This window comes from Schistocerca cancellata, chromosome 7 (assembly GCF_023864275.1).
Source record: "Schistocerca cancellata isolate TAMUIC-IGC-003103 chromosome 7, iqSchCanc2.1, whole genome shotgun sequence".
NCBI classification, from domain to species: Eukaryota; Metazoa; Arthropoda; class Insecta; order Orthoptera; family Acrididae; genus Schistocerca; species Schistocerca cancellata.
The window spans coordinates 64,796,740-64,809,127 of NC_064632.1; the positions used below are offsets into that span (position 1 = coordinate 64,796,740).

General features: G+C 38.1%; 1 protein-coding gene across 5 annotated transcripts in view; it reads right to left on the reverse strand.

The window, feature by feature from the left end:
• Positions 1-12,388, reverse strand: part of LOC126091958 (uncharacterized) — a 349,369-nt gene that overhangs the window by 23,045 nt on the left and 313,936 nt on the right. For 4 of the 5 annotated variants that reach the window (XM_049907299.1, XM_049907298.1, XM_049907301.1 and 1 more), the window contains 3 exons: positions 6,374-6,486; positions 2,255-2,403; positions 1,837-2,081 (listed from right to left, as the gene is read on the reverse strand). In XM_049907299.1, coding sequence (XP_049763256.1) covers positions 1,837-2,081; positions 2,255-2,403; positions 6,374-6,486 — 507 coding nt within the window. The remainder of the gene's footprint in view (positions 1-1,836; positions 2,082-2,254; positions 2,404-6,373; positions 6,487-12,388) is intronic. The other variant, XM_049907300.1, reaches the window with a different exon arrangement.

The window sequence follows — 12,388 nt, forward strand, 5'->3', positions numbered from 1 at the left end:
CTAGTCATAGATTTGAAAAGTTACCCCAGTGTTGGTAGACTGTTGTAAATAGTGAAAGAGTATATATTATGTGTATCTGTTCTGTTTAATAAACCTACTGGAAAAACACAATGAACGTGTGCACCAACCCAATAAAATCACATATTTGTGCAAACCAATCAGTAAAATTCAACAGGAATTATTAGCACATCTGAAAGTTCATGTCTAAATCAATCTCCATCCTTTATTCAGTTATAGAGAAATGTAAATACTTAACTGAAATTTGTTAAAATCTGGCAAACAACAGTATATAAATTCAGTTTTGATTATTGCAAACATAAAAGGAGCATGTGGAAGCCATTTCATTTCAGTTCAGTTTGAGTTCAATCTGTAATGAGTCCTGAATGGAACTACATCTGTTGCCGCCACTATGGTGAAGTGTACCACACTCGATTTAGTACAGATTACAAACCGGAAAATGTACCGTTTGTCATCTAAATTTCACATCTGGGAGATTGTTCAATTATGTAGTGACTGTTTTAAATTATTAACTGGACTGTGAATGTGTAATTATTCTCATGGGCTGTGTTAAACTTCAATAATGATTAGCACCAACTGTGACAATGGAGCTACATCATTAACAGTATTTTTTTTTCCCCAAAACTGATACTGTGTATATTTTATTCATTCTGATATGATTATGTATTTGGAGGAATGGAGTAATGAATGATTTGTACCATGATTGTGTTAATGATTTACTTGTCACATGTGAATAATTGTGACTGATTACATTATGGTTAGGTTACTGCACTCTAACAAATGATAGGACATCAACAGAGTGTAGTATGTGTTTACTCTCATTTAACGGCACATAATTAAAGTAGAAGAGACAAAAACTGGCCATATACAGTAGTTTATATAGCATACAAACAAAACTAAAGTGTGTCAACTCTAATTTTTAGGGTGGACTATATTACTGACAATAGATTTTCCCACCAACAACATTTCAGCCCGTTTTAATAATGGCATTGCTACTGAGGCTAACTGTGCAGAGAAAATGGGTAAGCTACAAGGACACTATTACACAATCTTGGCTTTCATGGCTGATATTTACATCTTTGATGACTTTTGTTGCATGGGAATTACACTGAAATTCGAGGCATGTTTTTGTGGCCTGGCCTGGCCCATGGCCTAATGCACATATCACAAAAATCATCACAGTATACTGATATTTACACATTCTGATACACAGCTATTCAAGTACTCAATCACCTAACGCTAGCTCATTTTTAAGAGGAAGCTGCAAGGTGAGATTTTTCCAATGTGGCATAAATATCACAAATTAGAAAGGCAATAAGTTTGTACACTCCAAGAAAGATCAGTAATTTGACTGTCGTCTCCCCTCTACTTGCATTACTAGATTTTCAATTGCTAAGTAATGCTATATGTGTGGCATAGGTGAGCAGCAACAAAGGAGAAAGGTAAGGATAAACAAATAGTGAAGAGTCCCATAAATTCAAGTGTGTGTCTACTTATTGCTCCTCATGCCCTCCACATGGCGTAATTTCTATCAATTCTAATTTTTCTCTCTGTCATTCAAAAGCATTACGCGTACGTTTGCTCTTGCATTAAAAACTCATAAGTTGAAGAAATTTTCTCAACATTGGCAACTTTACCTATGACCATTTGTTTTAAGTTGGTTACTTTGACCTATATACATACATATCTGTCCTGAACATTTTTAAATACAGTTAAATTTTTCACCTTCAGCTAATACTTATCAGTAATGTTTTTAGTCTGAAAATGAGAACACAAAGTCATCTGATTTACTTAATGTGACCATTCAACACTACAGACCTGACGCACGCATACTGTACGAGCAGTGCAGCTCCAGCAGCAAGCATCCGTATAGCAGAGTCTTCAAACAACTGGATGGTGACCCAGGCTCCTGCTGCAGACAGGCACATACAGGTCACTGTGGCAGCTGTCTGCAGCCAGTGCTTTGTGGTGAATCCGTGCTGCCAGTCGAGGCGGCTTCCTCGCTCCACTTGATATGCTGCACCACATACTTTACATTTCAAGGAGTCTGAATTCACAGAACTCTGAAAAAAATATATATATTTTATAAATATTTTGTAAACATAGACGAATTTGACAACAGCTTTAAAACAGGAATATAGTAAAAAGTGAATTATCACCAACTACAACAAAAGCTACAAATATAGGGAGCTAATAGTAGTGAATAAAATGATTATGAGTACAGCTGTTTACCCACCTCAACCAGCCAGCGCCTTAAGCAGTCGTGATGTACTGTGCTGACATCTCCACGACAGTCGCAAGGCTGTATCAGAGGGCCAGCATCTCGGCGGTCAGTATCATAACAAATCCAACAGTCCTGCCCCGATACGCTCTCACCTGAAAAAGCTAATTACTTACACATATGATATATAATAGAGGGAAACATTCCACGTAGGAAAATATATCTAAAAACAAACATGATGAGACTTACCAAACAAAAGCGCTGGCAGGTCGATAGACACACAAACAAACACAAACATACACACAAAATTCGAGCTTTCACAACCCCTGGTTGCTTCGTCAGGAAAGAGGGAAGGAGAGGGAAAGATGAAAGGATGTGGGTTTTAAGGGAGAGGGTAAGGAGTCATTCCAATCCCAGGAGCGGAAAGACTTACCTTAGGCGGGATGCGGATGGATATGTGTGTGTGTGTGTGCGCGAGTGTATACCTGTCCTTTTTTCCCCCTAAGGTAAGTCTTTCCGCTCCCGGGATTGGAATGACTCCTTACCCTCTCCCTTAAAACCCACATCCTTTCATCTTTCCCTCTCCTTCCCTCTTTCCTGATGAAGCAACCAGGGGTTGCGAAAGCTCGAATTTTGTGTGTATGTTTGTGTTTGTTTGTGTGTCTATCGACCGGCCAGCGCTTTGGTTTGGTAAGTCTCATCATCTTTGTTTTTAGATATAATTACTTACACACATATACATACACATGGCTACATTGTTCCAGGTTTTAATGAATGGAACAGGTGAAAGGAAAAAGGAGGCGGGGAGAGGAAAGTGTAGTGGTAGGAAAAGAGAGGTGAGGTTAAGGGCTAGGATGGAGAGACAGCAAGGGAACAGGGCAGGAACAGGACACCAATGAGTTCGCCCTGATGCAGGTGTGGCAAGTTGTTTGAGGCACATGATGTGGAGGAATGGATTGGGCGAGAAATATAATTACATTTAAAAGTGCTTGGGGATATGACCTCAGCTGACAAGACACGTGCTGCTTACACACCATCAATGAACCATAGTCAATAACCAGTAACTCGTAGCCTGAACATCTTTATTCCTCACTCTTCTGCATTCCCCCATATGTGAACCCAGCAGCTTATTCACTGTTCCACATATCTAGGAAGCTCCTAGAATGAGCAGAGCAAAAAGAGTTGTATGTACCACTGCTAATTTTTAGTGAGCCATTTCAGTAAATATTTTAAAGTAAGGAAGGGGCAGGTGAAACCCAAATCTTGACAAGTAATAGCAATAATTTAGTGAAATATTTGGCCACTGATTGGGCAACTGTATTCCATCGCAACATAAATTTCTCATGCAACAGCAGAGCAGTGACACTGGACAGTCACTCCCCCCCCCCCCCCCCCCCCCCCGACTTACAGTATTCTCTTCAACAGGAGATTTATTAAAATGTTAAAATGATATAGTATAATCACATAATGCTGGCTTTCTTAGCCAGTATTTGTGTTTTGGATGACATTTGTTTTCTTGGAATTAGGGAGTGGTCCAATGCATATTTCTTCGCCTAATGTTTCACTTTTCGATGCTGATAACATCATCAGAGGCTACAGCTGCTCAGAAAGCATTTATAGTCTCAAACTAACTCAGAAAGCCTAATCATTTATAAACAAGCATTTGATTATGTCTCCAACACTGGAAGGTGAAACATCAGGCATAGAAATATGCCTCAGACCACAGCACATAAAAAGTGATTTACTGTTTTCAGTTCCTACCATTAACTCATTTGGCTCTCTTTAATGACACCTTCTGCCTACGTCATGCTTTATATTCTCTCCAATTGGTCTGCTCGTACAGGTGGACAGCCATGTGGCTTTCGCAGATTGGCTAGTGGCACTCTTCACAAATTGGAATGCACGTCCAAAATCAGCTGTAAGCAGGACATAAGGATATTTCTATTTGAGATAACTCTGGGAAAAAGCATTATTGGGTACTGTTTGTTGTGATGAAAACCACTATTGAATCATTCAGAAGGAAGAAATCAAGAGTATTCCAAGACAAAGATCTCCATTAGGGTTTAACAAGACAATGAAATCAAAACTGAGTACACCAGAAAATTACAGCAAACACAGTTGATGAACCTGTCATGGAAGAACAATGGTTTTAAGCAAGGGCTAACATACGTATAATAAGCAAACAATAAAAACAAGATAAGGAAAATTTGTGCATGTCAAGACTTGAAGAAGCAGTTATGTGTCACATCTTTCATTTGAGGCAGGAAAAGGGGGATGACTGAAATGTAGAAAGTGGCAGTACAATGGCACAAAGAGTACCCTTGCTGCCGCAGAATGCACCATTCACTATCTGAATTGATTTCAAATAGTGTAGCAACTTCAATGCTCAGTAACGTTAATGTGTGTAGGGCCACTACCTGCGCAGATGGTATGGTGGGAGAACGAACATCAGTAGAGGTGGGCACTCCATTGTGAAAGGGCACTGCATTGTTTGGAAGGTGCAGTTTGACAGCTGCAGCCTTAGCACAAATGCATAACTTGCAAGCTACAGCTAGTGAGTCAACAAACAATCATGCTAACAGGTTATTCCAGTATGATCAACATTTTCAAATAGTTCCTCACTATAGTAGCAACAAAGGAATACGTGTATAAATAAAGAATCAAAGCTAAACTAATCTGACAAATGTTATCAAGAGGCAATCTCATAAAACAAAAAAGTAGTAAAATGTAGCATTACAGCCATCACTATGATAATGTCAAACTGCAATAAAGAACTTGCGTAACTTGGAAATTATGAATCAGCTACCTGACAACTTATTTGGCAATATTATCTAGCTATATTGTGTAACATGGAAATTATGAGTCAGCTACCTGACAACTTATTTGGCAATAGTATCTAGCTATAAAGTTTCCTTCTACCTCTTCAGTGATATTCTTGAAGTAGTGAAGCCTTGGAAAGCACTTTTTGCAATATTTTGCAACTCATGTGTTCTATTTGTTGTGTGACTGAAGTAACTAGCTGTTCCTGCAACCCTCTCAAACATACATTTCAATGAAAATAATCAATTTTTGAATATATAATGTAACTGGATGTGCAAGCTTTTGGAGCTATTACCTCCTTCTTCTGGAAGAAGGGTTGAAGTGGAAGGAAGAGGAATGAAGGAAAAGGACTTGTGAGACTTAGGAAATGTAGAGTGTTACAGAAAGGTCACCCAAAACCTCAGGTCAGAGAAACTTGCTGAAACAGGATGTGAAAGAAAGACTAATTGTTGGATACTGCACTGGATGAGACTTGAAAACCAGAGAGCTCAAATGTGCAAGATAAGGTAATAAGCAAGACAAAGATTACTGAAAAAAAATTGTGCAAGAGTTAATAAGAATGGAAAGCTAAATGCCTTATACATGGTGGACAGGTGGAGGGTGGGGAGTTGTTGAGAGGAAGAGGGGGGATATCCTTACTAAAAATGGAGCAAGAACTGGAAAGTTAGTGTTACCCATTTTTCTTCAGAACAAAGGGCGGAACTGACCAGTGTCCATGATGAGAATGTGTTTCTGTGGACGGGCTCATTATTGTTAATGAGCTCTACTGGAGCATGTGTATTTCTGATTAACTATCTATCTACAATTAACCCAAACTGACAGCTCTGAAAGAAAACTGAATGCACTAAGTCTCCTTGTGAACAATAATAAAGCACTGGTTCAATTACTCAACCATGTGGCACATATAATTGTGTCATATCACAACTGTACACTCGATATTTATGAAATGCAACACCTTTACTCAAATATATGTCAAACATTTGTTATTCTCAGTCAATTTGTGTGATTTTATGACAATAATTTGGAAAAAAGGTGTCTCAGAAGTTTGTCCTACCTGTCTGAGTTCATAAAATTAGTACAGAAATAAATAATTACACGTAAGTGAACAACTAACAACGTCCCCTGTGCACAATAGCACTGAAAGAGACATGAAAATTAAGACCATCCCATTACCAGAAACCCCATTCTTCAGATGAAAATTGTGAATTTTTCATTGTATGTATTATTTATAGGAACAGCACTGAATCATAAGATTTAAAGCATACTGAATGTTATTATATACAGTTAACTTTATCTGTATGTTCATATTTTTACCATCTGGCTTTGGAGGCGTTTCAAGTCGGCAACCAGGCTGTGATGACTGTTGCTGCTCGGCTTCCAATTTCTTCAAAATTCTTTTTGGGTTCAAAATCCATAACTGCTCTGGGCTGCAACATATGTGAAAATATTTGTCTTTCACTATGAAACTTTCATCAAAGAGTACACATATTTCTTAAACAAAAATTGTTTGATTCATCTTAATTAATTATTGTTATAAAATAATCCATCTAAAATCTGCCATCGATAATGAAGAATGGATATATGATGTAACAAGCACTAATGAAAAAATTCAAGACTGAACAGTGACGAGGCATATTAAATATAAAGTTGCTTTTTTAGCTAAATAATTCAATTCATGTACCACTTGCAATAGAATTGAATTGATGGGATATTATATTAAAGGCTTTCAAGATGCATTGGTTCATATAAAGTACTCATGCAGTCTTAAATTCACAGGGTGAATGTGTGATGCAAACCACGTAAGCACATGAGGCAGTCATTAAGTTTTAATTGGCACTGCAAAAAAATAAAGTTACATAATTAATATTTTGTTCATTTGGAGGTACATGTCCACAGTCCCAGTATACACTAAAATCACCACACTACAGTACTGCACCATGCAACAAGAAGAGTCAAAAGAAAATGGTACAGCCTATAGATAAACTGAAGTATTGTTTGGCAAAACATTTTTGGAAGCAGTGGTAATGTTGCAGCTGTGTCAAGTCAATTCAGACAACTTCTTTAGCAGGGCAAAAACAATTTCCAATCATATTAGGTGTCAAAAAAATCAATGCAGAATTCAAAATAATTAATACATCTAAGATGTTGGTTTCTCAATCATCGTTTCTTCAATTTTAAGTAAATATTTTTGGAGCAATTCCTTTCACAGCAAAATTTCAAGTCCTGTAGTATTACTTTTCCAGGATAAAATTCTGTCAACAGTTGCAAATAAATTTTATTATGTTTTACCAGTTTCGACAAATATTTTAGCAGATGTCAATATCTTCTTCATACAAGCATAATGCCATGGCACGTACAGAAATGTACAGACTGTGTGTGATTATTTTAAGCACTGACTGAAAATTTACAGTAATTGAGTCCTGTGAAAAAATATGGGTAATGCTCTTTTCACAACAATTCCCACAACTGTATCATCATTTTGACGTCTGCACGCAGTATTGACGACCGCATCATCGGCCATTGACTTTGCAACAAAGAACAATATGAATATTACAGCGCCTTGATTCACTTGCAGCAGTTTGAGCTGTCCTCCTAGGTTCTCGCCTAACCACACTCTCTGAAAATGCCGCACATTCATAAATAAATGGCAAAATATTTGTGACAAGGAAGAATATGAATGCTAATGCTCCCCATTTCACTTGCAGCAATTTAAGCTGCCCTCTTAGGTTCTTGCCTAACCTCATACTCATAAATCACCAAATACTTATTTCATTCTTTATCGCCAGATCAGACTGAATGTAAATAACGCCCAATATTTGAGAACATACAGGGGATTCCGCGGTGACTCACAGTACATTTTGAAATCAGTGTTTGCTGTGCTGGTACTGCGAACGGCTGAAAGCAAGGGGACATTACGGCCGTAATTTTTTCCGAGGGCATGCAGATTTACTGTATGGATAAATGATGATGGCGTCCTCTTGGGTAAAATATTCCGGAGGTAAAATAGCCCTCTATTCGGATCTCCGGGCGGGGACTCCTCGAGAGGACGTCGTTATAAGGAAAAAGAAAACTTGCGTTCTACGGATCGGAGCGTGGAACGTCAGATCCCTTAACCAGGCAGGTAGATTAGAAAATTTAAAAAGGAGAATGAATAGGTTAAAGTTAGATATAGTGGGAATTAGTGAAGTTCGGTGGCAGGAGGAACAAGACTTTTGGTCAGGTGAATACAGGGTTATAAACACAAAATCAAATAGGGGTAATGCAGGAGTAGGTTTAATAATGAATAAAAAAATAGGAGTGCGGGTAAGCTACTACAAACAGCATAGTGAACGCATTATTGTGGCCAAGGTAGACATGAAGCCCACGCCTACTACAGTAGTACAAGTTTATATGCCAACTAGCTCTGCAGATGATGAAGAAATTGAAGAAATGTATGAGTAGATAAAAGAAATTATTCAGGTAGTGAAGGGAGACGAAAATTTAATAGTCATGGATGACTGGAATTCGACAGTAGGGAAAGAGAGAGAAGGAAACATAGTAGGTGAATATGCATTAGGGCTAAGAAATGAAAGAGGAAGCCGTCTGGTAGAATTTTGCACAGAGCATAACTTAATCATAGCTAACACTTGATTCAAGAATCATAAAAGAAGGTTGTATACATGGAAGAATCCTGGAGATACTAGAAGGTATCAGATAGATTATATAATGGTAAGACAGAGATTTAGGAACCAGGTTTTAAATTGTAAGACATTTCCAGGGGCAGATGTGGACTCTGACCACAATCTATTGGTTATGAACTGTAGATTAAAACTGAAGAAACTGCAGAAAGGTGGGAATTTAAGGAGATGGGACCTGGATAAGCTGAAAGAACCAGAGGTTGTACAGAGTTTCAAGGAGAGCATAAGGGAACAATTGACAGGAATGGGGGAAATAAGTACAGTAGAAGAAGAATGGGTAGCTCTGAGGGATGAAGTAGTGAAGGCAGCAGAGGATCAAGTAGATAAAAAGACGAGGGCTAGTAGAACCCCTTGGGTAACAGAAGAAATATTGAACTTAATTGATGAAAGGAGAAAATATAAAAATGCAGTAAATGAAGCAGGCAAAAAGGAATACAGACATTTCAAAAATGAGATCGACAGGAAGTGCAAAATGGCTAAGCAGGGATGGCTAGAGGACAAACATAAGGATGTAGAGGCTTATCTCACTAGGGGTAAGATAGGTACTGCCTACAGGAACATTAAAGAGACCTTTGGAAAAAGAGAACCACTCGTATGAATATCAAGAGCTCAGATGGAAACCCAGTTCTAAGCAAAGAAGGGAAAGCAGAAAGGTGGAAGGAATATATAGAGGGTCTATACAAGGGCGATGTACTTGAGGACAATATTACGGAAATGGAAGAGAATGTAGATGAAGATGAAATGGGAGATACGATACTGCGTGAAGAGTCTGACAGAGAACTGAAAGACTTGAGTCGAAACAAGGCCCCGGGAGTATACTGACGGCCTTGGGAGAGCCAGTCCTGACAAAACTCTACCATCTGGGGAGCAAGGTGTATAAGACAGGCGAAATACCCTCGGACTTCAAGAAGAATATAATAATCCCAATCCCAAAGAAAGCAGGCTTTGACAGATGTGAAAATTACCGAACTATCAGTTTAATAAGTCACAGCTGCAAAATACTAACGCGAATTCTTTACAGACGAATAGAAAAACTGGTAGAAGCCGACCTCGGGGAAGATCAGTTTGGATTCCGTAGAAATGTTGGAACACGTGAGGCAGTACTGACCTTACGACTTATCTTAGAAGAAAGATTAAGGAAAGGCAAACATATGTTTCTAGCATTTGTAGACTTAGAGAAAGCTTTTGACAATGTTGATTGGAATACTCTCTTTCAAATCCTAAAGGTGGCAGGGGTAAAATACAGGGAGCAAAAGGCTATTTACAATTTGTACAGAAAGCAGATGGCAGTTATTAGAGTTGAGGGGTATGAAAGGGAAGCAGTGGTTGGGAAGGGAGTGAGACAGGGTTGTAGCCTCTCCCCGATGTTATTCAATCTGTATATTGAGCAAGCAATAAAGGAAACAAAAGAAAAGTTCAGAGTAGGTATTAAAATCCATGGAGACGAAATAAAAACTTTGAGGTTCGCCGATGACATTGTAATTCTGTCAGAGACAGCAAAGGGCTTGGAACAGCAGTTGAACGGAATGGACAGTGTCTTGAAAGGAGGATATAAGATGAACATCAACAAAAGCAAAACGAGGATAAAGGAATATAGTCGAATTAAGTTGGGTGATACTGACAGAATTAGATTAGGAAATGAGACACTTAAAGTAGTAAAGGAGTTTTGCTATTTGGGGAGCAAAATAACTGATGATGGTCGAAGTAGAGGAGATAGAAAATTTAGTCTGGCAATGGCAAGCAAAGCGTTTCTGAAGAAGAGATATTTGTTAACATCGGGTATTATTTAAGTGTCAGGAACTCGTTTCTGAAAGTATTTGTATGGAGTGTAAAATGTATGGAAGTGGAACATGGACAATAAATAGTGTAGACAAGAAGAGAATAGAAGCTTTCGAAATGTGGTGCTACAGAAGAATGCTGATGATTAGATGGGTAGATCACATAACTAATGATGAAGTATTGAATAGAATTGGGGAGAAGAGGAGTGTGTGGCACAACTTGACAAGAAGAAGGGGCCAGTTAGTAGGACATGTTCTGAGGCATCAAAGGTTCACTAATTTAGCATTGGAGGGCAGCGTGGAGGGTAAAAATCGTAGAGGGATACCAAGAGATGAATACACTAAGCAGATTCAGAAGGATGTGGGTTGCAGTAAGTACTGGGAGATGAAGAAGTTTGCACAGGATAGGGTAGCATGGAGAGCTGCATCAAACCAGTCTCAGGACTGAAGACCACAACAACAACAACAACAACAACAACAACAACAACATTATGTTGATTTGTTACCAATCTATAAACCCATATTTTCTTTTGCAAATCATCATTATAAATCATGTTATCCAAGGAAAGATCTTGAAGTGTTGTTTAAGCAGGAAAGAGCATTAAAATTAGAAAACAAGAATGTAATTTATGTTGTGACTATCGTTACGAATTTGGGACGTCCTATTCCTAATGTGCATTTTGGGTCAAAAGTGTCCTCAAACTATTAGGAGTATGGATCAGGTTTTTATCATAGAAAATGCATATTACATTGGCATTCAAGTGACAGAGTTACAGATTTCTAAAAATATTTATTCCATGAGAAATATTGTAATATGTTGAAAAAGGTGCGTGACTCAATGTTACTTGCTACTTCTTGTTGGAAAAACTATTTCCCTGCAAGCAGAGAAATGAAAATATGACATTAATTGCCAAGTAAGATCAACTTAACATTAACATTTCACTTTTCAAACTCTATAAAAAATTATAAGAGCATGACACCTGGGAAACTGAACTTTAAATTCAATTAAAAGTCAGAGAACTGAAAATATCCTCTTGCATTGACAACACCAAGTGGATTACTTTTCTTTAAAATTTCATCACATTTTACAGGCCATTTCCAATAGTGACCAGCACACTGATTAAGTAAGTATTTCCAAAAACTGCAAGTACTTCTCTGGCACTGAATTTACCATCATATTCTACTTTGTACCAGTCTCCATTTTTCGCACTTTCTATAGTTTCTTCAGTATGATGATCTGCAGCAGCAAAATTCTTTGGAGACAGCAGATATGTTTGTAGTACTCCATTCTTGTAGTGAAACAAATGAATGCTTTTAATGTTTGATACTGATGGTTCTGAAGAAAACATTTGAGCCAGATTAAGTTTCACATTGATTCCTTGAATTTCAACAACAGACACAAGAAAAACCTGCCTAGTCATGGCACTTGTGGCTTAAAAAACCTGCATAGTCGTGGTACTTGGGGCTACCTGAGCAAAAGTTGATGCATCACCTACTACGAATTTTCGCATTTTTACTGCATTCCCCACTAGCCATTCTGCAAGTGCATCAATTCCATCTACGACTCCTTTACCACGGGATTTAGATCAGCTGAGCCCTTCGATCTTGAGCTGTAAAATCTGAATGTTATGGCTTAGGTGTCTGGTTGGTTCGTTCTGAGAACAACATTATGAAATGATTGAAACTGAGGTACAGCAGCAGTAATATATTTGTTTTTAAATTGTGAGGCAGGTCCATCTGGCCAAACTGAAGTTAGCCTCACACTTTCAGGTACAGTTGACAGTAATGTAAGCAACTGCAGCACTCGAGTCATGGCTTTATGCAGACTATGTGACTTATATGGTGACAAACATGCATTACTAGGCTGCTGATCT